The 27,894-nt window shown below is 38.0% G+C and overlaps 2 protein-coding genes across 3 annotated transcripts in view; one reads left to right on the plus strand and one right to left on the minus strand.

Annotated features, from left to right (window-relative positions):
- Nucleotides 1–19,731, minus strand: part of cnksr2b (connector enhancer of kinase suppressor of Ras 2b) — a 35,621-nt gene extending 15,890 nt beyond the window's left edge. Inside the window, exons 1-6 of one of the 2 annotated variants that reach the window (XM_039694029.2) lie at nucleotides 19,220–19,731; nucleotides 9,675–9,838; nucleotides 6,367–6,569; nucleotides 3,792–3,879; nucleotides 1,847–1,888; nucleotides 1,146–1,265 (exon numbers count right to left, since the gene is read on the minus strand). In XM_039694029.2, coding sequence (XP_039549963.2) covers nucleotides 1,146–1,265; nucleotides 1,847–1,888; nucleotides 3,792–3,879; nucleotides 6,367–6,569; nucleotides 9,675–9,838; nucleotides 19,220–19,283 — 681 coding nt within the window. In that variant the 5' untranslated portion in view covers nucleotides 19,284–19,731. Of the gene's footprint in view, nucleotides 1–1,145; nucleotides 1,266–1,846; nucleotides 1,889–3,791; nucleotides 3,898–6,366; nucleotides 6,570–9,674; nucleotides 9,839–19,219 lie in introns of both variants that reach the window. The other variant, XM_039694027.2, reaches the window with a different exon arrangement.
- A 2,013-nt stretch (nucleotides 19,732–21,744) lies between these two features.
- Nucleotides 21,745–27,458, plus strand: nlrc3l1 (NLR family, CARD domain containing 3-like 1). The gene is made up of 7 exons (XM_039693920.2): nucleotides 21,745–21,910; nucleotides 22,591–22,789; nucleotides 23,514–23,615; nucleotides 23,875–23,967; nucleotides 24,941–25,070; nucleotides 25,160–25,400; nucleotides 25,485–27,458. The coding sequence occupies exons 2-7, from the start codon at nucleotides 22,638–22,640 to the stop codon at nucleotides 27,065–27,067; spliced, it is 2,301 nt and encodes a 766-aa protein (XP_039549854.1). The 5' UTR covers nucleotides 21,745–21,910; nucleotides 22,591–22,637; the 3' UTR covers nucleotides 27,068–27,458.
- Nucleotides 27,459–27,894: the final 436 nt, after the last annotated feature.

Below are 27,894 nucleotides of genomic sequence, written 5' to 3' on the forward strand. Positions count from 1 at the left end.
GCTAAGCCACGCCCCCTCCAATCTCTCGAACAAACATTCGGGCACGGGCGCTATGGCAGCTGTCACAGTAGGAGACATTTCACAGGAGGTAATTGGTGATTTTTGGAGACAGAAAGATTACATATTATCTTGAAGTCACCTAAAGGGCCTTAACTATGCATTGGAGGGTTATATTAAAGTCCCCGTGAATCGGAAGTTGCAAACGACTTTTCTCCAGTGTTGTGACGTATTTCCGAGAAAAACGGAATACTAAATGAGGCAAAATAGTGGGCGTGGCTTTTTTTCCCAACTAGCACCTGATTGGATCTAGAAAATTGGGTGTTTCATTCTGAAATGGAGGATGACGCAAATTTACACATGCTGTCAATCAATGCTCGCTCGGCGCTCGCAAACACACAGCAGCTGTCATTTGGAGGGGCGCGGTTATGGATGTTAAGGAGACACCCAAACCGTAAAGCCTACGTCATCGGGCAAGGTCCTCCAATGCAGAGGGGAGGGGCATTTTCAAAATTTGATTAAAGATTACGAAGCCAAAACATTTTTTTGTGTGGATTGACTTGCATGTATGAATTGTTCACCACAAAACGATCAATTTAGGCAAACATAAGTAAGTATGGTCAATTTTGATTTCATAGGGACTTTAATAATTTTACAGTTGAGAAGGTCGATGAAAAGCTCCAGGCAAAAATGCACAGGTCACAGTGTAAATGTGATAAACCGCATATCATTGCCATCATTGTTTGGCGCTACAGTATTTACATGAATCATTCAGCACAACATTGTTAACATTTATTATCTCGGTTATTTACAGATACGTTAATGAAGCTAAGTGACATGATGTACAACACAGCTAGAAGCTAACGTTAATGTTTTCTAATGTACGTCTAATGTTCTATCCATCCATCCATCCATCCATCCGTCCGTCTCTGTCCGTCCATCCATCCATAATGTAAAAAGATCATCCGTTATGAATACTTGAAATGTACTGTTCTGAATTTATGCATTAAATTTGTAATATTTGGTTATTATTAACCATTTAAAGGGCTTTTGATTTGAAAATGCTGTTATTAAAAAACATCCTAGTTGGAAACCTCCTGAATTTTGTGCATAAGACGAAATAAGAAGTAAGGTATCCAGATACCCACCAGTCCCTCGGTGGATCTTATGTTGTCCAGCTGCACCACTTCCAGATGGGCGGCCTGGGACACCATGGGGTCCGAAGAGAGGGAGATGATGTGGTCACACACACCAGAAAGTGTCTTACACTGAGGACAGAGAGAATCATTGACGAAGAGAGGCTCAGAACAAGTATTCTAGCTGAAGCTGCTCCTGGGCTACAACATGCTGATCATTTCGTTGCATGTTCACTGCACATAAACACCATCTGCACTGAGATCGAGAGTCACCAAGATGCACTGATTTATGAAGTAATCATGTGACCAGGATGCTCTCAAAAGTATAATTCTCCATGATCATGCTGGTTTCTTTAAATTGATTCATGCAATCATGATTTTCCCTCAATTTGCTGCTAGTGACTATTCAGTAAAGGTGTTCCTGGTGTTGTAAACGCAAACTCTCTTTCTCTCACTGTCACTCTCAGATGAAATGTGGCCTGGCCTGGTATTTATAGCAGAGCCAGCTGTACCCTAACTGACACTACAGCATGGGCTAGACTGCATGAATCAAATGTGAATATATTTCTCTCTCACTCACCTCACACATACTCTCGCTCTTTTTTTTTTCTCTCACTTCGACACAGATTTCTATTTTTGAACGGAGGAGCTAGATAAGGAGCTTTATGTAAATTAATCAAGAGGTTGTGTGAGAATATAAATGTCACTCTTACCACATGCAGTATCTTATTTTCTGTCTCATACACTGTGCCATCCTAAAACACAAGAAAAGAAAAATACATTGTAACAAATTACTTTCTAATATCATCACACTTACAACCTCATAACTGAAGTACTACATCACTCTAAAAAATGCTTGGTTGTTTTAACCCAAATTTGGGTAAAATATGGACAAAACCAGCCATTGGGTTAAAAATGTGATTTAAAAAATGTAACCCAATGGCTGGGTTTGTCCATATTTTACCCAAAATTGGGTTAAAACAACCCAGCATTTTTCAGAGTGTGTGATTGAAACTGCATAGTACATTTGATTTATAACACAAAAATGTTATAATAAGTATTTTAATTTTCCAGCAAAAAAAGATTTAAGCATATACTATGTTCTTATATTTTCTTAGAATTTTATATTTTAAAATAGTATATTTTTATATTTACACTATTTAATATTAAGAATATAAATTAATAATAGTTTAGGTTTTGTTTTTCTCTGCCCACTGCAAAATGTACTTGCTTTAAACGTAATTGTCACAAAATCTAGTTTGATTTATGCTTAAAAAACCAAAAACCACAACAACAAACTTAATCTAACGTATTTCTTCTTTTTATATATTTTCCTGGAAAACAAAGATACTAATATACTTTTTTCTGTAGTGTTATATAATGCTAAATGCTTATATAATGCTTTATAGTTGTGCATGTGCATTCATGTCATGAAACTTTGATTAATATATATTCAATGGTGAATCATCAGAAGTATTACATAATATTTGCTAATCACATATCAACAAAAGTTATAAAATGCTTCCCAGTTATGTGATCCGAACACATTTGATTTCTGCTCTGGGTAAACAGAGTTTTGGGATGTCTCATATGAGGAGCTGAGCTTTGCTTGTAAAACAAAATAAGAAAAGATGCTTGCTGGCACGGAGACCTGCACCTATCTGAAATAGTTCTCTGTCTTGAGCAGACAGCTGAGGAGGAGATGAGTCATCCTCCCACACCGAACCTGGTGCAACACTTTTCCTATTCCTCCTCTCATCTGCTCATTTCCTCCGCTCTGCTTAATGGTAGTCTGATTTCCAGCCCGTGGGTGAAGGAGCTTGGGGATCTCGACAGGCCACACTCATGATTAATCTTAAACATATTGGGAATCTCCTTCAACACTCAACCTACACATCACAGCCTGATTCAAAGGAGAGTAAATAAAGATTGAGCTAATACACATTAGCGTATAATTAAGAGAGAAGGACAACTTTATATAAAGTTTGAATGCATGAAAGGCCCTTTGGAGCGTGGTATTTTTTCCTTCACAGGACATATCATAAAAAGTAAATTCTACAGGTCTTCATACATGTTCTGGGACACATCGCTTTTCTCCCATCTGGGACAGTCTGTGCTCGCCCGCAGTGGCCCATGCCAGAGCAGCACTATTTCAATCCAGGACAGAAAATTTAGAAGGAGAAAAAAATGTCCATGGCCTCCTTCTAAAGAACCTTCTGCCCTAGAAACTTCACCCTGCTTTTCATGCATCCTCGAAAAAAAAAGATTTAGTCCTAAAGTATGGCGTGACACTGGTGAGGTTGAAACAGAAGATAGACTCTAGGTCAAAAGAGACTTCTTAACCTTGCATGTATACAGGATTTAAAGGGACAGTTCACTCAAAAAAGAATATCCTGTCATCATTTAAATAAAAATGCACAAATACATGCCAAAGTAAACTTGTTTATAAAAGAATACATATATATAATCTTATCTATTGTTTATTTTATCTACATTTAGATGATGCTTTTATGATGCTTTTTGGAGCTTGAAAAATATTTTGGATTTTGAATGAAGGGAGTTAATAAATTACAAAAATGTTCATTTTGGAGAAAACTATCCCTGAAAAGAAGATGAAGGTGATGTGTTAATGTTATAATTGAGTGTTTCAGTCCATACCTGCTGAACTATTGTGGTCAGCTCCAGACACAGCTGAATCACATTATTCCTGGTCATGGAGTAGTCTGCTACGGCAGCGAACGGAGACCTGATGAAGAAATAACACCTGCCATTAACCATTAGATCACTTCTAATCACAACCATTTATTATGTCTAACCTTCCTCACTGTCGCTGCACTGCCAAAGCCGAACTGAGTCTAATTCAGGCAATGGTGGACATTCATGATGAGGAATGAGAGCTAAAAGGAGGTGAACCAAGTAGCATGTGGAGAGGCAGGGAGATGAAGAGTAACAAAAACAGAGAGAGACAGATAGACAGCGCTGAAAGCGAGAGGAGAGAGAGGATTTTTCGCTCCAATGCACTAATTCACAGAGGCTCAGGCAGCCCCATCACACAGACTGCAAAGATCACTGTCTTTCCAATCCTTATGAGAGTCTTTAATTTAGACCATTCTGCTCTCTTCTGTGACTGTGGCCATAATGAATACATTTCGGTTTGATTTTGTTAATATGCTAGAAGCATATTATATTAGTACAGCATACATATTTTTGCTAAATATGAAAGGTACAGTATGTATATAATTATATTACAGAATAGACTAGGATCAACAGTAAGAAACAATAAGGCCTGCCCTGGTCTGAGTAGTTCAGATTTTTACTTGCCATGCCAAAATTTTCATGGGCCCCATTTTATTTTCAATTTTTTACTATTTTAGTAATATTTAGTAATAACACACTTCTGTTCAAAAGTTTGGGTCAGTTGTTTTACATCCTTTTCAATTCATTTATTGAACAAAGACAATACATTGAACATGTTAAAAGGGATTTCTATATCAAATAAATGTTGTTCTTTTGAACTTTCCATTCATTAAAGAATACTGAAAAACGTGGATCACATTTCCCACAAAAATATTAGTTTTTTTTCCATTAATAATAGTAATAATAAATCTTTCTTGAGCATCAAATCAGCATATTAGAATGATTTTTGAAGTATCATGTGACTGAAGGCTGGCGTAATGATGCTGAAAATATTTCACAATATTGCAGTTTTTACTGATTAAATAAATGAAGCCTTGGTGAGTGCAAGAAAATCTTATCAAACCCAAACTTGTGAACAGTGTATGTTTGGTTTTGTTTGGAAATGTTTGGTTTTCTTTACAGAAAAAAAGCCTTTAAAATACAAAAAAACAAACAAATAAATACGGTTTTAAATTGACAAAATTAGTTATAAATTCGTAAAAGCACAACTTCATGATGCATTTTTACTACTTACTGGTGCGTGCATCACTAGCCATTTTGATAAAACCTATGTAAACTAGCAAGATGAAGCAGAGAGAATTTTATGAATTGTATCATAAAAACCCATATACATTATCATCTTTGTCATTTTCAGTCATGTCCTGCTTACAGTTTCAGTCAACTTTATTCGTTCCAGGTCCGTTCACAAGAAACGTGTACGTGAACACTTCATATATCGGATACCAGCAATGCATTGCAGTGTGAAAGACCCAAGACACGATCAACTAGTCGACTAGATGGTATAAACCTTAACCCAGAAAATCCTCTCTATAGAAGAAAGTACAAGGGCACCATTTATCTTAATGAGTGCACTGAGCCGCATATCTGACTCCAGGGTTCATATCTTACACTGAATAATAAGACTGTAACATGCGAATATGATCACCCAGGACAACACTCCTGCTGTCATCCTGTCTGGGGAGAATAAATGAGGGAGACCTGGAGGCCAGGAATAATCTAGGGAGAGGCAGCAGCAGATTAATTGCACTCACAAATTATGAGTGTGCGGTTAGGCGGGAGACTTGGCGAACTGCACTAACGAGGAGGCGTGGCCAACGAGAGCTTTAGCTGATGAAGGAATAAATGCAAACTCACAAAAACATGACCTTGTGCACACACACACTTGAGAGACAAACAGAAGTGCTTAGCAGACACGCTGGCCACTTTCAGGGCCAGCTCTTCCAAAACAGAAGAGACTTACGTAAGCTTTTTACTCATCTTTTGTTTGTCAGCTGATTGCTCATGGGTGTTACATAAGGAAATCGGCACGATCGTGTCATCTGTGGCCTCTCGCATGACCTCACTGATGAGTTTGAACAATGAAGCCTTTTACCCGAGATGAGCGTGTCACGTGACCGTACGCATGGTAGATGAAAGAGCAGGATTACTGAGGCTGCTTTCATTGAATTTGAGTTTGCTTGAGTTTGGACACATTTGGACACTTTAAATTTATTCATTTGCCTTCATTGCAAACCAATTTATCCCAACTAACTTCATTTCAGTATATCTATTGTTTTATCCTCAACAAAGTATTTTTATGTGCACACAGATGTGCTTGTGCTATACCTTTAAATCCAAAACATCTTAAAATTGTAAAAACATCCATACATTTTTAAGTCAACTAAAGTGTCCAACAGTGTTATTTTAGCTTTATTTATAATTAATAACATTTTGATTTAGCTTTTATTTCCATATGTTCACTTTTCAATTTTAGTAATTCTGTTATGCATATCTGTGTTGAGTGTGGGCTGTGTTTGCACCTCTTTGCAGGACTAACCTATCCAACCAAGCCAGCAGGCTCTTGGCGGCAGCGATGAGGTCCACTACAGAGGTCAGAAAGTCATTGGGAAGTTTTCGGGTGGCTCTGCCGTCATAGTGACCGCCCCTCCGTCGGCCCGTTATGAAGTTCTGCAGGTTCTTGGCTGATGCGTTCAACTTATGGGTCAGAGTCTTCAGGTTCTCTGTCTCTAGTCCATAATTCTGAATAAGAAAGAGCAAAGAAATAAGATCACAACTTCCAAGAAAGAGCTAAAGAAACTTTATGTGAGCATGGCTAAACTACAACGATAAAAAAGGCATGTCCTATAAATAAACTATTTTTTAATTTTCACTTATGCTCCAGCTTCTGTACTGTAGCTTACTCTTGAAACTGCAATGTGGTACTGTATATATTATTGGCTCTTGTGTGACAAATATCTTGTGATGTTCCACATTTGTAAGTTGCTTTGGATAAAAGCATCTGCTAAACGATTAAATATGGATGTAAATGTAAATGAAACGGGGGAAGGTAAAGGCAAGGTCATGGGCACTCTGTGATGCAGTACAAGTTCACTGGGAAAAAAAGTAGCTTGAGTGGTTTTAAATAATGGAGGAAATCAAATGGAGAAGGAGAAAAGGGTCCCTTAAAGGTATACAACCCACGCAACATTAACGTGAACTTAACATCATAGTTCAAGTGAAACTTATAAAACTTATATTCATATAAAAATATTTGAATACATCGATTTACGATACGATCAATACGATTTTTTAAAATCTTTTTGAAAGAAGTCTCTTATGCACACCAAAATTGAATTCATTCAACCTAAAATACAGTAGAAACAGTAATATTGTGAAAAATAATTACAATTTGAAATAACTGTATTCTATGTTAATATTTAAAATAAAAATGCATTTGAGTACTTTATTCCTGTGATGGCAATGCTGAATTTTCACCATCTTTCCTCCAGTCTTCAGTGTCACATGATCCCGCAAAAAACATCCTAATATGCGGCTCAAGAAAACAATTCTTATTATCAATGTTATTATTAATAAAACTTTGTGCTGCTTAATTTTTTGGTGGAAACTGTGATGCATTTTTCCTTTTTTTATAAATACAAAGTTCAAAAGAACAGCATTTATTTGAAATGTAAATATTTTGTAACATTATGAATGTCTTTACTGTCACTTTTGATCAATTAAAATGTGTCCTAACTGATTAGAAGTACTAATTTCTTTCAAAATCTTACAGAACCCAAACATTTGAACGGTAGTGTTTATATGTCATTGCATGTCTCCATTGATTTATATTTATTTTTTATCAACATTTACTCGTCAAGAGTTTTGTTTGGAACGCTGAATTTCTCCATCAGTGGAGAAACAGATGAAATCTGATGGACAGGTTAATTACAAATGTTATGAGGTCGTACAGAGCATCTTTTTTATCAAAATGCTAAATTTTTCTAGCTATAACTGGGAGGGTGAGCGTCCAAATCCCTCTACCTGATACCCCCTTACGGCCTATACTCCATGACAACACATACAGTAGAACGGATCTCCCAGAATGCCTTGCTGCACACAAAAGCCAGTGGGGATCTGTCATGCAATGGAACCAGCATGAGGGACAGATGAATAATCATATTTAATGCAGCAGGGCTCCATGTTGGACAAACCCCGAGAAGCATTACATAAGAAGCTTTCAGGGACTAGCTGGGCTTAAGCACATGACATAACAAATGGTGGGAACAAATAAGAAGAATACAGGGGGCCAGTTTGGCTAATATACCCCCATTCACCCTCCTTTTTCTGCCCTCTTCCATCATCCGCTCAGGACTGCTGTGTTCCTTCTCTCACACTTTTCTTCGCTCTCTCCCAGAGCCTTTCTCTCCTGTTTTAATTTGTTTTCCTTCTCTCACCCGAATGCTGCAGAGTTTTCTACCCACTCAGCCCTCACAATCTTTCAGTCGCTCCTCCTCTCTTTCCCTCCTCCTGCAATAAGCGTCCTTATTTCTCTTGAACCCCATCAGAACAGCCTGGAAATTGTGTGCAAGGATGACAGTGGGGAATGGAGGGATTTTCAAGGATTTAAAGTGTTTGTCTTGGCTATTATAAATTGCACAGGATGCAATTAACATAAACATAGAGGCAGCATGGGAAAAACAGGGTGAGGTGCATCAGGAATAAAAATAATGTAGTGGTTGAGTGATTTGGGTATTTTAATGGTTAATATCTACAATAGGGTTTTTCAAGCTTTTTGATGACACGGACCCCCAAATATGATGATCCTCTGTGCCTTGCTAAATGTATCTCTTGATACATGTAGTGCTTAATTATGCTTATCCACATGCTATTTGTCTTAATTTTGACATGTCAAAAATATATAGTGTTAAAAATTTAAATATTATTAATCTGTGTAAATATTAAAAATATTTAGAAAAATATATTTACTTTTTCTACCCACCATCAGGATACTTTTAGAAGTATAAACCTGAAGAAAAACTTTAAACTATGGCTGTGAATAGAAAATAAAATTCCTCTCATGATTTCTGACCAGTCTTTAGAAAGCCAAATGAAAAAGTAATACTATGAAATTCTCTATATTTGAACCTTTTATTCATTTTTTTTCGCTTTTTAATCTATTTTAAAAATTTCACATTAAAAAAAATGTCCTTTTTTCAAAACTCCTGATCTATTGAGAAGGGTGGATGTAATAAATGTATATAATACAGCTTACATAACAGATTTACTAACAGCTTGAGCCAGAGCAAACCCTCCTTAGGCATTAAAAAAAACCACTGTCAGGATTTAGACAAGCAGTGAAAAATTAGCACTGAAAAGGCGCGGATAGGGTTATTTTTTGCGGCTGATCTTATTGCATATGTATTTGTATGAGTTTCTTTTTCAGATGCAAAATGTATGGAAGGAGAGTATTTAAATGATTCATGCAAGGTGATTTACTACGGTTTGCGCTGGTCAATTTACTGGTATTTGTACCATTTATGTGTGCCATTATTTACAGCCCAAAAAAATCATGTCTTAAACCAGACGCTTTTTGGAAATACGCTCTCATCCTAATCTGTCCTGTTTAGTAACTATCCCTAAATCATGGAATATAACATAGCTGGAACACTGTATTCACCAATCTGCACAAAAAACCATAACTACACATCTTGTAATTGCTATTATGCCATTTCAGTTATGTTATTATAACACCAGCATAAAGCGAAACATAATGCAATAAAACTAACTTACTCTGTAAAGCAGACACAATTTGTGTTTGTTGACAACACAATTCACCTGTGTTTGTGTGTTTGCGTATGTGCTCACCAGCGCACAAAGCAGGTCCACAGCCTCCAGAATAAGTTCCTGGTGGCCGATTCGAGAAACACCCAGATCTTCGAGCTCCTGATGTGTGATTCTCAACAGCTGTTCGCCGCCCACCTTCTCCTGCTCAAAGTTCTTGATGTACTGCTGCAGACAGTCATCCAAGCCTTGAAAAGAGGAACAAACAGCAAGATGAAGACATCATTCATCCAGGGACCTATTTAGTACAATTTGCTTAGTTTAATCATAACCTGATTAAATGACTATAACAGAGATTATAAGCAACTAGTCTCAAATATATCTCCCAGCAGGAGAGTGTGGGAGCCGATTGCGTGTTTACATGGTTACCGTCAATGTGTACCGCACACATAGATATCCTCTATAGGACAGTAGTGAGGGATTGTGAACATTTTGGCACACAGCTGTTTAAACAGACTTTATTTTGTGGACCGATCCAGGCACACAACTTTGAAATGCTTTGCTGTCATGAACAGACGTCAGCGGACTTCAAGCACTGTTGTCACTAATAAGAGAAGACCTGTTTGGCGAGCGCTAGCTGTTGTCTAGGAAACACATGCCTCCCCCGTGCCCCCTACCCTTCAACTATACTGATCCTTCACTATTGTTTTCCTCTCCCACAGATTCACACAAAATACATCATATATTTATAGAAGAGAGACAGAAATTATTTCACATGTTCAGCTGAACCAGAAGCATTGTGTTGTTTTGAGATTATTTAAGTACAAGTACAAGGAGGTAGTTGTGCTAATATATTGTACAATCTCTCTCTAACCATTCTCAGGGTTCCAGACTACAAATAAAATGGCCTCAAATGAGATCAAATAATTGTGAAAATGATATTTTTGCGTATCATCTTGTGAGTTGGCATTTGTTATCAGCGTGCATTGACAATTCAACAATTACAAACACAATGTCTGATTCACGGACAAAAGACAAGTTTTTGAATCAGTTTTTTTTTTAATGAGTCTGGCAAAAAGATTCACGAAAAAGCTTTAAATTTGCTCACAAGTTAGCGGTTTAAATCAGATTAGTTTAGTAAGTTGTATTGGGTTCACAACCAACTTCCACACTGAACTGTTATATAAAACTTATAATAAATTAATAAATGGTATTTTTAAAAATAAATACACTATTTTACAAAACCATTCTCAGAGCTCAGTTGGGACTGCAAAAAAAAATGTCAAATGCTAAAGAAAAAAAAAGCATCGACATGCATTTTTTTGTAAATTAAATTAAATGCAAATTTTCATTTCATGTAAATTAAAGAAAAAACAAACAAACAGAGTGAGCCTTGATGTCCGATTCACAAAAAGACTCGCAATGAGTCAGTTAAAATATATTCACAATAATATATTCAGATTCACTCAGTGAATACTTCAGAGCCATACTGGATTCACACTGACTTCCTTACTGAACCGAGTTGTAATTTAAAATGCAAAACATATAATAAATAAATAAAATATTATTGATAATTTGGGAACTAAAATGTAATTTGTCTCCTACATTTAAAAAAATTCTTTAATTTCAGATTTTTATTCTCACTGTGTAGTTTTTACTTTTTGTAACTCCTTCATATGTATGTATGTGATTATTTACATAGATGCTCTGCAACAAACAGCACCTTTACCTCAGCATTTATTACCATGTTCACTTCCAGCTCCCTCCTTCTGTCCTCAGCACTATTCATTTCCTCTCCACCTCCCATAAATTCCCACACAGACTTCTCCGCCACGAGGTTTCATTATCTGTATGCTCATTTCACAACAAAAGACGAGGATGCAGAGCATGTAAAATGTCCCTTTCATCAAACCCTGATATTCATCTCTCTGTTGCATACATCTAATGGACCGTGAGGAGAAAGTTCAGACACCGGCACGGTTCAAAACTGCTGAAAGCGAGCGTTTCACGGCTTTGCATGCGATTTGAGGGCTTAACAAATCCGCTTCTTAGCCAGGCTGATCTAAACCCATTCCAAATGAAGGAATCATCACGTTTGTCGCTGTAAGTTGCTATAGAGACGGCATAGGGACGCAAGGAGCGCTTGAGTAGGACCTCATTACCAAGACAAAACTGGAAGTGAAATGAGAAGCTTATATGCGAGTAGTTTGAATAGACATAAATAAATAAAGAAACATCTAATACTTATTCAGAGATTTTCGCTTTTGTGTAGCGTTTGCATTGTAATGCTATAGAAATATTATTATTAAGACTCCAAATGGTTCTACCAGTGTCATAGATGACAGATTCATAACAGAAACAAGTGGGGAAAGACAAACCATTTTTTTTTTCAATCATTAGAAATAGCAACATGAAAGTCTTTTGCTTTGTTTACCTATTCCCAGTAGTGAGTGTTGCTTTTCTGTGGCTGAGTGAGACAGGCCAGCTCACACAGTGCCAGTGTACACAAACAGTAAACTCATTGATTAGGAGGACATTAATCTGCTGTTAATTGCAGCCGTTGTGGCTAAACACTACAAAGAAGAGCGCCGCATGTTCATCTGGGACCATTAATCTCTGTCAAGCGAGGCGGGTGGTTGGCCAACAGTTAGAACCGAAGAAGATGAAGCAAGAGGGTGAGAGTGTAAATAGGTTATGGAGTGAGTAAGTAATGAGAGAAAGTTGTACCGAAGAAGAAAATCTGATTGTAGCTTTACAGTATGTTGCTTAGAAGCTGGTCCAATTCAATCATGACCTGAAAACCTCTGAACTGTCCTGAATCCATGATTTAGCAAACAGTGCGGCCCAGAACTGAAAAAGGGATTGGGAGTTTCGTAACTATCTAAGCAATGGATGATTAGAGTTAGATGGATAAAATGAACACTTTCTAGATTCATCCAAAAAAAAAAAAAAATGTAATCATTTACTCAGCCAGTTTCTTTCTTCCTCTAATGGATAAACTGTGTTGGTCCCACTTTTCCTTGCAATTGCAGTGAATTGAGATTGGAGCTTTCAAGCTTTAAAAAGGTGGAAAGAATTTCCAATCAATACCAATACAATTCATATATTTGTTTACTTGTACATTACATGTATTCCAAACAAAACTTCAGCACATACGCAGTGCCAGTCGCCACATTCGCCATAATGTCACCGGAGCTATTGTCAGCATAGTTGTCATTTTTATTTTTATGTAGGTGTCTTTGTTTCCACAGTATTTTTTAATTTTGATATTTTTAGGTCAAACCGTTCTTGTCTGTCAGTCATATAATGGTGGTCACCACCTCAAAGAGCATGGTCGGAGAAGTCCAAGTTAAGCATGATTTAATGACTCGTAAATGTAAGTACACATTGATGGCCTAAGACACGAAACGAGCGGTTTGTGTGAGAAAATGAACAGTATTTATATCGTTTTACCTCTTGTAACCACAGCCACATCCAAGTGATCTGAGAGCACGGACGCTTTCAGTCTGCGCAAGCGCCGGCAAGCGCCGGAAATGATCTCTCACGCGGTTGCGAAAAACGTGTACTTACATTTACGAGTCATTAAATCTTGTTTAATTTTGACTTCTGTGCATGATTTTTGAGGTGGACCCCATAGACCTCCATTATATGACTGACAGACAAGAACGGTTTGACCTAAATAATATCAAAATTGAAAATTGATCTTGGATACCCTTGAGGTAAGCTAAAACATATCAAAAATTTATTTCAAATTGAACTATCCCTTTAATGACAGAAATTTCATTTTTGGGTGAACTAGCCCTTTAAATGATTATTTCAGGTTTACACCACCCCTTCCAATCTGACTCCAAATTAATTGGGATTGAGCTCAATCAAATGGATTGAGGTGTAGAAGGATTTTAACTCAGATTGAGCCATCATTCAGATTACAAACGGATTATCTGGCTGCATGTAAATGTATAGCTAACTCTGATTTTAAATGAATCATTCAGCCTGGTTTTGTGATCTAGATCTACCAATTCACTGGTAAAGAATAAATCTCTAAAGAACAAATTGTTCACAAGTTAGACATCGCTCTTTTTTTCATGTTGACCATTACAACTGAAATATTCTCCAAAAGAAAGTCCTGAAGGTGCCATGACAATGCAAGAATTTTCTTTTTTGGGGATCTATCCCAATAATGTTATTTCTCAGTGCTATTATGCAGGGATCTGCTTGTTATTTGCACACTGCAGCACACAGTTATTTTACAGCGTCTGTCAACAAACAGCTCAACAGTCTGTGTCTGGTCAATGTCGTGTGAAATCCTGTTGCACTGCTCAGTTAAATAAATTACTAAAACATGCATTTAATCAAGGCTATATTTAAGCTCCATTGTGTGCAGTTTTATTGGATTTACTGCTATTATTCTACTAAGAATGACACCAAGGGGGGGTTCAGAGTGAGTCACAGGAAGCACTGAGGGGGGTTGGAAAAAAAAGAGCATTGAGGGAAGGTCACAGGGCTCTTCTGCTGTCGGGCACTCAGAGGCATCACCTAGGGTCATCACCACTGAACTGTATGCTAATGTAAGAGCTGAAACATGGTAATCGGTGTGCTAAGAAACAAGAAAAACACAGCATACACCATGAATTCACAAAGAAAATGTGACAACAGAACAAATCTTTCGCGGAGCCGTGGTGCAGTGGTAGCGCTTATTGCTCTTGACACATTAGGGACAAAGCACTCATAGTCACAAGGGTGGTGTGTGATTTGCATCCAAACCACAACATGACCTCATCCCACTAACCCCTCTCACTGGACTATCCAAAAGAAGTCCAAAATGAATAAATAAGTCTTTTGAATAAATAATCTCTCTGTGAATGTGCCATCATATGAAATATATGTTAATGTGCTAAACATTAGCAAGATTGCAAAAGTTTGGGTCGGGTCAGTACGATTTTTTTAATCTCTTAGCTCAACAAGGCTGCTTATTTGATCTAAAATACAATAAGAAGATTGTTTTCAGTAGGTACAAAGCAGTTTTAGGAGTTCAGGTAGGTTGATACAGAACTACTATAGTCAGTGTACTACAGACCACTGACTGTATGTTAACGTTATAGTTATTGATACATAAAATATACAGCTACCTCCAAAAATCCATGATAAAAAAAGGCATTACAGCTGAAACATTTGTGATTTGTATTTTTTTATCATGCATTTTTGACAACCATAGCTTTACGCTAATTTCACTAATTATTTATTTTAGACGTTACCATAATAATATAAAAAGTTACAGCATGGCGCAGGGAAGGGTGCATCACACTAACAGTTTCTCCTGGTCAGATCTTTCACACACCTTTAATGATATCCAAAAAAAAAAAAAACTTAAAGAAGCAAAATGATTGCAGTCCTAGCTGACAAATTGGTGCTATTGTGTGTGGCTCAGTGTGGGCAGCATATAGCCACGCAGACTTACTTTGTGCTGCATAATGCTGTTTTAGCTTAATAAATGCTGGGATATTTATTCACTCATTTTGCCATCACCCTCATGTTGTTAAAAAAATCATCCGTAGAACACAAAAGGAGAAGATTAGTAGAAAGTTCACGCTGCTCTTGTTTTGAATATAATGAATGCAAATGGCGACCAAGTGCAGTCAAGCTCAAAAAAAAAAATTATATGCAATATAGCAATGATGACAGATTTTTTTGTGCAAGGATTGTGATTGTGAGTGAAACTTTGAAGGCATTATTACATCCCGCTGATCAGAAGGCTATAATGATCACACAGATATTCACAGACACCATCAGCCCATAGGGGTTTAACACAGTCTTACACTGATACACATGCATATAAACACTTTATCTTCTGTCTAAGCAGCTGGTACAGCAGCTTGCAAGTTTTTTCTGCACATAACAGACAGACGCCGATTCAATTCTTCAGCTTTTAAACAGCAAACATCAAGACAATGTCTGAAGCTTCTTACATTTCTCTCTGCCCTTCTGGAAGGGTTAACTTACAGAGCGGCGATGTGTACTTGTGAGCATGCTTTTAGTGTGCAAACAGCATAAGAAACCCTTTCTGGCATTCCCTTAGGGAGGAACACCGCCTCGGTATAATTCTTTATGATTCCTACACTGCCTTTTCATCTCGCTAATCCTTTCTTAACAGTTTAGATTTGCTCAAAATAATAGGATGTTTGCATCTTAAAAAGTTTCCAACCTCTAGATATTTGTCTACATTGTCTTCACCACGCATATAGACTGTGATCTAAATCACAAAGCATGTTCAAAATCAGTTTTGTTCAGAAATAAAATGAATAACACATTAAATCACACAGCTTATTATCGTCCATTTGAGCCATCGCCATATTTACCCACTCAAACACATTACACGCCATCTGAACTAAGCTCAAGCCAAGACATCCACACATGCAGACATACAAGTGCACATTGTTGTACGTTTAACAAAGCTGGTTATTGCTGAAAAGCACACCTGCAGAACTATTCTCACACAAGCGTACACATTGAGTACCAAATTCCTATTTTGTGAATCCTCAAGGAGAAGAATGAGATGGAGATGCTGATCAACCTTTTTCAAAAACATAACTTAAGGCAAAACATTCAGCGAAGTGGAACACTTTACTCATTTTAATTTAAAATGACTATCTTCTCTTTTCTCTCCTGAGCAAATAAACCTGTCTGTGTGTGTGTGTTTAGCCTTCTGCCTGACATCTCTGTAGCTGTGTAAGTGATATTAGTATGTTTATTAGCTTTTTGCCTGTTCTCCATTCTTCTACCTTTCTGGGGCGGCAGTGGCTCAGTGGATCATGTAGGTTGTCTACAAACCAAAAGGTTAGTGGTTCAATCCCCGGTTCCACCTGACCAAGTGTCGAGGTGTCCATGAGCAAGACACCTAACCCTGAGCCGGATGGCGCCTTGCATGGCTAACACTGCCATCGGTGAGTGAGTGAATGGGTGAATGTGAGGCAATATGTATATTGGTCAAATGCAGTCCATTTACCATTCTACCTACACCACACCATGACAGAAGAACGGACCACAAGACAAGATGGCCATTCTCATCACCCCTTCCAACTCCACCAATCGGCTTCTGACCTTTTTCCAGGAGGCCACATTGAGGAATATGTCGCTGAGTTCCACAAGCTCTCTGATGGGGTAAGCTGGGCTGATGATGTCCAAAAAGTCTTTTGGTGTGGGTTGGACGATCATCTATACCAGCAAGCTCCAGCAGCAGCGATCCCAAGTACGCTCGCCCAGTACCTGGATCATGTGCTGTGGTTGAGTGGTATCTAGATGATGACATCGCCACTCAACCACCAACACCACCAACATCTTCTTTGCCATGCTTCTGTCTTTGTCCAGAGTCATTAAGAGGACTTAAATGACTTTGACACCGAGCCTGAGCTGCCCGTCTTGTCTTCCAAGCCAGAGAATCTTTACGTCATGCCTGATCTTCACATCAGTCCTACCGAGTCAGTGCATCACGTCATGCCCGCTGAGCCAGGGACTGTTCCCGCCATGGCCGTCGAGCCCGAGCTGCACGTCAGTCCTGCCGAGCCAGAGATTCACGTCAATCCTGTCGAGCTTGAATCTTCTATCCCCGAGTCTGTCTCCAAATACGCACCTAGCCTCCCTCTCCCATCTCCTTCCATCTCTACTCTTCCGCCACTGTCTGTCAGCCCCTCAGGATCCCCCGGTCTCCACCTCCAACCTCCGCAACCAGGATTCTACCTCGGCCCTTCGTCCCATCTACTCCACCTTGGCTCTTACCTCCCTCAGTTCCACCGTGGCCCTTCAGTTCCCTAGTTTCCACCAGGCTCCCTTGTCCCCCCGGATCCACTTTGGTCATTCGTCGTTGTCGACCTTCCCTCACCTCTGGACTACTCTTCTCTGGCTACGCCTCGTCCCTTCGTCCCCTTAGCTCTGTTGGACTCCTCACGCCCTTCAGTTCCCCTTTGGTCCCCACTCTTGGCTTCACCGTGCCCTTCTGTGTCCCCGCCTGCACTTCAGTCACCAGAGCCTGCGGCGTCACCATGTCTGGACCCTCGGTATCACCTAGGTTCGTCAGCTCCACCCTGGTCTCCTCTCCTATCTGCTCCGCCCCCATCAGTCGGCCCCCTGGAGTCCTCAGCCCCGCCTCCTCCCTCTGTCGTTTCCACCCTGGCCGCCTGCACCATCTACTCCGCCCTTGTCCCTCCTGCCTTCGGTTTACCTTTCAACTGCTCTCTGTCCTCCATCTGACGTTGGTCTATCTTCAGCACAAGGTCACGCTTTGTGGGAGGTACTGTCACACCTCAGCGGACTACACATCCCAGCATCCCTCATGTTCACCCCCCACCTGATCACCTATCACCTACATGTCATTATTCGCCATGGACACTAATGTTCCTCACAGCTGTCTGTCATTGTCTCGTCATCACCTTTTGTATTTAGTTCTCTTCTGTTCACTCAGTCTTGATCCGTTCTCGTTAATATTTACTTTGTGTCGTGTGTGTGTTAAACTTTCTGCCCGTCATCCCTGTACCTGTGTGAATGATATTAGTAAATGTTTATATTGGGGCTTTTTGCCTGTTCGCCTTTCTTCTACCTACACCACACCGTGACAAGGCCTAATGTTCCATGACACACTGGTTGCATTCGAAATCACATACTTCCCTATATAGAGGACAAAAAAAACAGTATGTGACAAAAGTAGTATGTAGTAAGTAGTAAAAACCGAACAGGTTGTAATTTTACCATGACATTCTGTATATATAAAAATACTCACATTATTTTAGTGAAAGCTAAAAAAAAACTATTTAATATATATATATATATATATATATATATATATATATACATATATATATATATAGAAACACAGATCATTATTATAGTAAAGTGTTTTGTTTTGAGAGTTTGATTGGTAGGTTTAGGGGTATGGGTGTTAAGGGGATAAAAAAATACAGTACTGTCTGTAGTAATATAGAAATATAGAATATAAAATATAGAAATCATTACGCCGATGGAGAGCTCCCCACAAAGAACGCCAAAGTGTGTGTGTGTGTGTGTGTGTGTGTGTGTGTGTGTGTGTGTGTGTGTGTGTGTGTGTGTGTGTGTTCATTAGCCCTTGTTGCTAATAAAAAAAAACATTTTCATGAACTTCAGTGACCATGGAGGGGCCATTGAGCCTTTAAATGCCAGAGGGGTCCCAGCTGATCACTCAGCCTCCACGTGACCCGTCACTTTACATTCTGCTTGATGAGATGACGTGACTACTCTTCAGCCAATTTCATTCATTAAAACCATCTTTAAACACAATCTGATATCTTAATCCTTTTACGTGTATTGCAGACATTAATATATGTTACGAACAGCCATCGCTATACCTCAATATAAGATGCATCTCAATTGCGTGACAGCTAGAGCGCGCGCGCAATCGCGCCTTGATACATACAGCGACGTTTCTTTAAAACGACGAGTTAAATTAAATCTTGAAAGCACGCAACAAAAAAAATGGACAAATAAATAACATTTACATTTTCATAAAGCACAAACAATGAGCACAGACGCGTCTTATCCATTATTGGATATACAGTAGCCTATTTTCCTCTACAGCAAAATACATGCGACTGTAAAATGCATACCTTTCATCCAGTCGACCACCTGGCTTGTTGACCACCTGCTTACAGGTTCCATGACCAAAGCCATTGTGGAAGTTTTTGCAGACGGTGCCAAACAAAGGTGCGAAAGAGGCGCTTCAGCACACTCCTGATCCACTCACGCAGATTTCTGCCTGTTTTTCATCCGCTGCATGTTTACCCTGCAATTTCTGCCTTGGTTTTTGAAAAACGAAGCGTTGGTGGTCTTTCAAGTTCAAAGCATTGCTCTGCATTCCTTCGCACTAGTCTTTGTGAGAGAGCTGTCAGAATAGCCTTTATCTTGGTCGCGCGCGAGTGTTTATCCTCATTTCTATCATATTTATTCACGATGCGAAGCCTTTAATATTTCCATTCCTCATCCCATATATCGAGCCGAAGAAGAAAAAACAACGGTGAATTTGCGCGGCTGTTTGCCTCGTCTCGAGACTCAAGCTGTTCCCAGTAAACAGTAGTCTGCACGCGCACCCCTCGCGCACACTCGTATGACTCGCGCCTCGTCCATTCTTGCCAGTCGTTGGCTCTGGCAAATGAGCCGTCATGAGGGCCAAGCAGCGGAAACATCTCCATAATTGAGCTGTGTGCCAACCATAGGATTAAATACACGCTTACATAAAGATTGGGCCTATTGCTCAACTCTTATTGTTTCCAGATTCAAGTGAATCATTTAATACTTTTAAGCCATTAATGACAGTTTTATATATATATATATATATATATATATATATAACATATATATTATATATATATAAATATATTACATACATATATTACATACATATATATATATATATATATATATATATATATATATATATATATATATGTTTAGATGAATAGTATGTCTTTTAAATGACAATCATCCTTTTTTTTTAACTTCTTACTGTTATGAAGAAATTTTCTGAAGGAAAGAAATAAGCAATATAAATAAATGGTGACGACGTCAGTTCCTACATTCCGTCCCTCCCAACCCCTCTTTTGTGTTCCAGGAGAATGTCATAAGGGTTTGGAACAACACGAAGGTGAATAAATTATGGATTTATAATTTTAAATTATGAAAATTATGGATAATAATTTTCATTTTTGGATGAGGAAAGAGGAAAGAGGAAAGGTGTACACACACGTACACATACAAGAAACACACACACACACACACACACACACACACATACACACACAATATAAAGGAACAGTAATATTTAGGTAGAATATAAATTCAATTGAATGCATGATTAAAATGGCAAATTCCATAAAAAAAAATATTTTTTTCTTTTTAAATGCCTGCTGTCCTCAAAACTGGACCTATTGTCGGGGCTTTGTGCTTGATCATTCAAGGGGAAACATGCAACGCCATGAGCTGACATTCATGCTAGTGCCTGTCCCAATTAAGCCACTTTCTTTTTAAGAAACATGCCAAACAAAGAAAAGAAATCATGACATGCATGAGCCATTTGGTTAATGTGACGTCCTGTTAATTTCATAGTTTTCCTAAAAATTTTAATTCTATGATATACTTACCCTGTTGTTCAAAAATACTTTCTCTCTTCTGTGGAACAAAAAATAAGTATTTTGAGAAATGTCACAGTGCATTTTTGTACCAATATTCTTAAATAATATATTCAAAATACAAAGTAACAGGGATGTATTTCAGAGTGCTTTATGTTGATTTGACATCTCTTGGGAACATAAGGGGAGTGTGCACTGCTGACAGATGTTGAGAATCCTTACTGCCGGCAGGGGTGTTGAGGAGAGGCTTTTAAGGGACAAGGGAGGGAGAAGAGATCAAGGTTCAAGAGCTGCTCCATTAAGAAACTATAACAAATCTAGTGCCTTTCACAGTGGGAATTCGGGCCTTTTAAATACAGAAACAACACATGGAGCAACACAGGATCCTTCACCACAATGGTGTCAAATAGGGCATAAGTCAAGGTGCATAGGAAGTGCACGGAAACTTTATAGTTTTTAAAAATAAATAATATAAAATATCTATTGTTTAACTTTTTTAACATACACACAACAAAAAATACTCCGAAAAATAATTGGCAGACCCCTGTCGAAGACATCTGGTATCGGTAGATTTAAAAAAAGGAAAAAATAAAAAATATGGGGAAGCAAAATAGAAAGGTAAAATAGATTAAAAAATATTAAAAGGTACACTAGTAAATACACTACAAGCCAATAAATAGCCTAACCATATAGGCCTACATACTGAATAAAGAACACAAATAGCCTATAACCTATAAAGCAAAACAAAATGCTCCTAAACACACAACCAGCTCAAAATAGCAGAATAAAAGCTTGAACTGTTCCCAGAGACACTAAACATAGCAGTTAACAGAAGACTAACATTAGTCTACTGCCTCTACAACACTTACAAAATCAACTTCACTAAACATTCTGTCTCTTTAAGAACATAAGGAAGTAACGTTAGGCCTGTAACTTCAAACCGAAAGTGATATGGTCAGACTAGGTGGGCGTTTGATAGAGGTTTGTTCTCTGTCGCTGATAAAGTTTAATACGGGCTTGGTGTGGCATACGTGCCCAGATGAAAATAATTTATGAATGGATATAAAATTTAAAGTTAACAAACCGGTTTTATTCGTTTCATCATCGGAATTATATGTGAACGAGACGTGGATCGAGACGATTGCGGACCCACAAGCATTGAAATAAACAAAGGTGAACTCATTTATCTGAAGCTCTTATTTCTCATACAGTGAAGGTAGGCTACAAAACTTTATTGTAGCTTCCAGAAACAGGCTGATCAAATATTGGCTTCTTTTTACAACATTATTAACGTATTATAGCCTAGCATAGCCTACATTAATAAACATATTTTTGAGGTCAACGGAAACATTGAGTGGACGAGCTGCAACTTGTTTTATGAACTAACAGTTCCTTCTGTAGAAATAACGCCACGTTACGTTAAAGATTTGGCACAAAAACCCCAGTGTTAAATTGATTTTGCTGTGGCAAGTCTTCTAAAACGTAGAAAAATAAGCCAAAAGTAAACCAGCGCATTTTAAAGTTTATGTGCGTGTAGCCTACATAAATCACATTATGATTATTTCATTGTAAGCACAGAGGCAGTTTATGATTGGCTGTCAGTTGCTAAACACACAACTCGCTGGTATTCTGTATTCTAGCATCATTGTTTCACACTGGCGCCGCAAGTTAGTGTTAAACGTTACTTAACCAGGGTTTAGAAAGGGATAAACGTGTTAGGCTACTACTGTAACAAAGACGTATGTTTTAGCAATGATAAGGCAATATTTGAGCGCTCCCACAGGAAGACATAGCTATGGGTCATTCACGTGAAAGGCAAATGAACATGGCAAAATGTGTATCGCTTTTAACAGGGTAAAAACACCTAGCTGCTTGGGAAACGCTGCAAGTAGGCTACGAGATGGATGACGACGGAGTAGACATGGCGTCAGACAACAGTCTGCCATTAGGAATTGGTGCTTCTGCCTTCGGGAGTGAAAATGGGGATGAAGAGGACGACTTCATTCCTCAGAGGACACTTCCATTCACCCTTGGATACTCCGATCCTTTGGGGTAAAATGTTTTTTTGGGGGGGAATCTGATATTGATGTAATATACAGGGTTCAGAAATGAATATCCGTGCATTGCACGCATGTCTGTTGTGTAAGTGCGACGCTTGCTGGTAAGTCCAGGAACACGCCATATTTGTGTAGCCTACTAAACTTAGTGTTGCTAAGCTTGGTTAACCCTAAAACGGTATTCTGGATAAATGGGGGAAAAATAGTACTGATTTATTGTTAAAAAAAATACTTCCCTTGATCTGAGTGGTACAAGTTTGCCTCCTGAACACACACATTTTTTTTACTCAATTCTACAATGTTAAGTGGATGAAAAAAAACTCCTTAATCTTGTATTTGGGTCAAAAATGGACACCCATAGAAAGGTTAGAATAGGTTTTAGCTCTAAGAACTATAATAAGGATATTTTATGTAGTTAAAAAAATAATAATAATACATATGGTATATGGTACTTTTTCAAGTACATAAATTCAAAAATACCCCCAAAATAAAAAAAAAACACCATAAATGGATAGATAAAACTTTATCGAAGACAGTGATAACATAATTTTTTATAATAAATAAAAAATTAGGATCACATCAGAGTCCTCTGTGCCCACATTTGTCCGAAATTACAGGATCAAGGGCTATAAAGTGAATATGGTTTGAGGGCTACTTAATCTCATTTGCTTTAATTTGAATGACTTAATCATGTTTACATTTACAATGATTCTCACCAGACAATACGTGGAGAGAGCGGAGTCCCCTGCACCCAGTTACACCTCCATGCAAAGTGACAGCTGGTCAGAGACAAGAGAAGAGCGTAAAGAAAGTTGCACACAGTAAGTTTGCTTCACTTTCATTCAGACCGAAGAATAATTAAAAAAAAAAAAAATTCAATTTTTTTAGATGATCTAAGCTGGTGCCATCTTTTATATATTGTCATCTTTCTTTGAGTTAATATGCATCATAAAGATACAAGCATTTTAAAGAGAGAATTTAGACTTTGAGAATAGACTTTGAACTATCTTTGTGCTTGTGGCTTAAGTTGTTATTCTTGTAATTCTGGTTCCCCTGATTAAGATTTTCAACTTTCTACAGGGTTCTGTTGTGCAGACGGGATTCGTCTGCTTCTAGCAATGAATCCTTTAGTAGCGATGAGGACATGAATCCAGAGGGTGATGCTGAAGAAAGGTGAGAAGTCACATTATGTATCTCTGTATCATTCTGGTCATATATTGGTATACAATTCAGAAGTCAGTATAGAGAGATTTTTAAAAAAGGAATTAAAATTAAAATGAATTAAATGAATTTCAGCCTGGCCTATATACATTTAAATGATTAATTTATTTACATATTTAGTTATATAATGCTTACATTTCAAAAGTCATTTTTGTTGTACAGATTTACACTTATTTTAATTTTAAAATACATTTTAATGTGGGAGGAAAAGTACACATTTAGCTGAAAATATAGTAATTTTTATGTATAATATAAACATTTAGCATTTTAACTATAAAATACAGTACCATTCAAAAGTTTGGGATCAGTAAATAATAATAATAATACGAATTATATATATATATATATATATATATATATATATACACACACACACTTTTATTTAGGAAATACATTAAATTTACCAAACGTGACAGGAAAAGATATTTACAATATTAAAAAAAGATTTAGATTTCAAAGAAATACTGTTCTTATTATCTTCATATTTAAAGAAACCTGAAATTTTCTGCATATAAGAAAACTGTATAATGGGTTCCACAAAAAACATTAAGCAGCACAACTGTTTTCAATATTGATAATAAGTAAATATAAATAAATGTTCTTTGAGCAACAAATGAACATATTAGAATGATTTCTCTAGGATCATGTCATGTGTCAGTGAAGACTGGAGTAATGATCCTGAAAATTCAGCTTTACCATCACATAGAATAAATTACATTTAAAATATTTTCAAATAGGAAATAGTTATTTTAAATTGTATTTTACTGTATTCTTGTAAATAAATAACTGTAGCCTTACCGTTTCTTTCTAAATCATTAAAAAAATCTTACAGACCCCAAATCTTTAAACTGTAGCATTGGTGTAAATAACTAATGTCTTAGTTATATATCTAGTATATAACTTCTCTAACTCTTTTTAAAATAAGCACACGGAAGAAGGTCAGGAAGGAAGGTGGCCTGAAACAGCAAAAGGTCCCTGTTCCTGTGAAACCAGAATTGGTAGTAGATCCAAATGAGAAAAGGCATCCAGCGATGACAGTAAAATTTGCTTTCGAGGTAGGCCTTCATCCATTAAATGCAATTACAATATTAGCATTCCCTAATACAATGAGTTGAAAAAAATATCATTCTCTTCTACATCTCAGGCCCTCACAATGTGCCTAAAGAAACTTACACAGGACGAACTAAAGCACTTCAAAAAAATCATGTGGGAACGATATCCAGAGCTCTTCCGGGATCCCCTGGATGGACTTGATATTGTGGATCTGGTGGATAAGATGCTGGAGATCTGTGATATTGAGGTGTCTCTGAAGATCACTCTGGCGCTATTTAATGTCATGGACTTTAAGAAACTGACTGAATATATGCTAGGGCTATGCAAAAGAAGTAAGTCATATTATTTGATCCTCGCCAAAGCATTACAGTGCATTTCAAACTGTTGTCTCATGTCTTCATTTTGATGTTTCACAGACGAAGTGCGCTACGAGTTGAAATTGGCTCTTAAGAAGAAGTATGAGATGGTGTATGAGGGTTTTAGTCCACAAGGACAGCCAGTTCCTTTTGAATCAGTCTATACAGACCTTTACATTACAGATGGCATTAATGCATCAGTGAACAGCGAGCATGAGTTCAGATCAAATATAGAAGAGCTCCAAGAGACCGGCAAAGTGAACAGGACGCCATTAACCGGAAACGACTTATTTCCCCCTGAGACTGCGAGGCCAAGGCATATAAGGTCGGTGTTATCCAGAGGAGTCCCAGGAATTGGCAAATCATTTGCAGTGCAACGCTTCATTCTCGACTGGGCGGATGGAAAAGTCCACCAAGGCGTTTTCTTTCTCATTCCTCTGCAGTTCAAGGAGTTGAACAAGATGCTGGAAGGAGAGCATACCCTCCTCTCTCTAATCAGCACCTTCTACCCAGAGATGAAGGACATAGACACTCTCGAATTTGAGGGCTGCCCAGTAATGTTCATATTCGACGGCCTAGATGACACTCAAATCCCCTTTAACTTCCGGCGAACACAATATTGGTGCGACGCGCGCAGGCCTAGTAGTGTGCAAGTGTTGATTAGTAACCTCATCAGGGGGAACCTGCTCTATAACGCCTTCGTGTGGGTCATTTCTAGGGCAGGGGCTCTGGATGTGATCCCGCCAGAACATGTCCACCAACTTCTTGAGGTTCGTGGCTTTACCGACGACCAGAAAGAGGCCTATTTCAGGAAGACGATCGCAGACCAAGAACTTGCTGAGAGGGTGATCGCTCACATCAAGTCTTCCAAGACGCTGTTTATCATGTGCCACTTGCCGTATTTCTGCTGGGTGGCATCGAAAGTGCTGCAGCGACAGTTTCAGTCTCTTCCACCATCAGTACAGGTGCCCAAAACTCTTACCAATCTGTACACCATTATGCTCCATCGCCACACTCAAATGTCCGTCCAGAAACTGCAGAATGACCCCACTGAAGAAACCAATGGTCTTACGGCTGATCAGCTGCTCATTAAGCTTGCAAAGCTGTCCTACAGCATGCTTGAAAAGAACAAGTTTCAGATAGAGAACGAGTATTGGGACGAGGTCGAATTGCCGGAATCGTACCCAGCCATGGCCTGCACCGGTTTCTGCACCGAGTATTACAGAGAGAAGTACATGATTTACACAGAGAAGGTGAGCTGCTTTGCTCATCCGACTTTTCAGGAATACCTCGCTGCTCTTCATGTTTTCTTCTGTTTCAAGAAACATGGGAAGAATATCCTTGAGCAGAACAAGCTGAAGGTCTTAAAGGTTTCCTTGACAGACTTACTCAAGAGTGCAGTTGACAAAGCATTGAGCTCTAAGAATAGCAACTTCGATATCTTTCTCCGCTTTCTGCTGGGTTTGTCTGTGGAGGCCAACCAGGAGCTTCTCAAGAGCCTCCTTCAGATCTCTACCAGTTCCAGCCAGACTGCACGCGAGGAGACGACACGATACATTACTAAGAAAATCAAAGAAGGCCACTTCCCGGAAAAAACTGAAAACCTTAAGCGGTGCATTGAGGAACTTAACCCGCAACTGTAGCACTGAAAGTGTGAACGAACTTCTGAGAGTGATGCTTTTGCTTTGTCTCTTGACGAAAGATTGAGGTGATAGCAAAATAATCTGTTTCATTAAGTGTCTTGCATTTGGATGTGTTTTTTCATCATCAGTAAAAGACAAATTGTGTGTCAACTATAAGAATTGTCCAATCACTTCATTTGGAAAGTTTGGATTTGGATATTGTTACTGCAGCTTTTGTATTCAATACTGTTTATTTGTATGACGCTGTTAAAGATTTAGTGTGGATTGTATTAAATTGTGTTACGAATGATTTAATATTAAAACCAAACATTTGTGGTACATGTGTCCATAAAATAAAAAATAAAGACCTAATAAAGACTAAAGATAAAGAAATAAATTTTTTTTTTTTAAATAAATTATTTGTTATTCTCATCTTTAAAACACTATCTAGGATGATTTCAACAGCATTTAAATCACGTCAATATTGACAAATGAGAGTATATATGTATATACAAACACACACACACACACACTCTAATTTAAATGCTGTAGAAATCATCCTATTACTGTGTGCCTATATATATATATATAAAGTAATTTCTAAGAATTAAAAATATATACATCAAAATAGTTTTATAACTTAAATGTTGAATTTTAAATGTTAGATGTTTAAGAACATCATTTTAAAGGGCACCTATTATGGAAAATTCACTTTTACATGGTGTTTGAACATAAATGTGTGTTGGCAGTGTGTGAGCAAAACCACCCTAGAATGATAAAAATCCATCCAGTAGTTTTTTTACAATCTCAATAAATCATCTGCACTGCCTCAGAACGAGCTGTTCTGA

The sequence above is a fragment of the Pimephales promelas genome, chromosome 19, assembly GCF_988280905.1.
Source record: "Pimephales promelas chromosome 19, fPimPro1.hap1.1, whole genome shotgun sequence".
In the NCBI taxonomy this organism is placed as follows: Eukaryota; Metazoa; Chordata; class Actinopteri; order Cypriniformes; family Leuciscidae; genus Pimephales; species Pimephales promelas.

Excerpts from the sequence above, each read along its gene's own strand:
- nlrc3l1 (XM_039693920.2), top strand. The coding sequence starts at position 22,638 with ATGGATGACGACGGAGTAGACATGGCGTCAGACAACAGTCTGCCATTA. Across the intron at positions 23,968-24,940 it reads GAGGGTGATGCTGAAGAAAG|CACACGGAAGAAGGTCAGGA; the intron begins GTGAGAAGTCAC and ends TTTTAAAATAAG. Across the intron at positions 25,071-25,159 it reads CAGTAAAATTTGCTTTCGAG|GCCCTCACAATGTGCCTAAA; the intron begins GTAGGCCTTCAT and ends TCTACATCTCAG.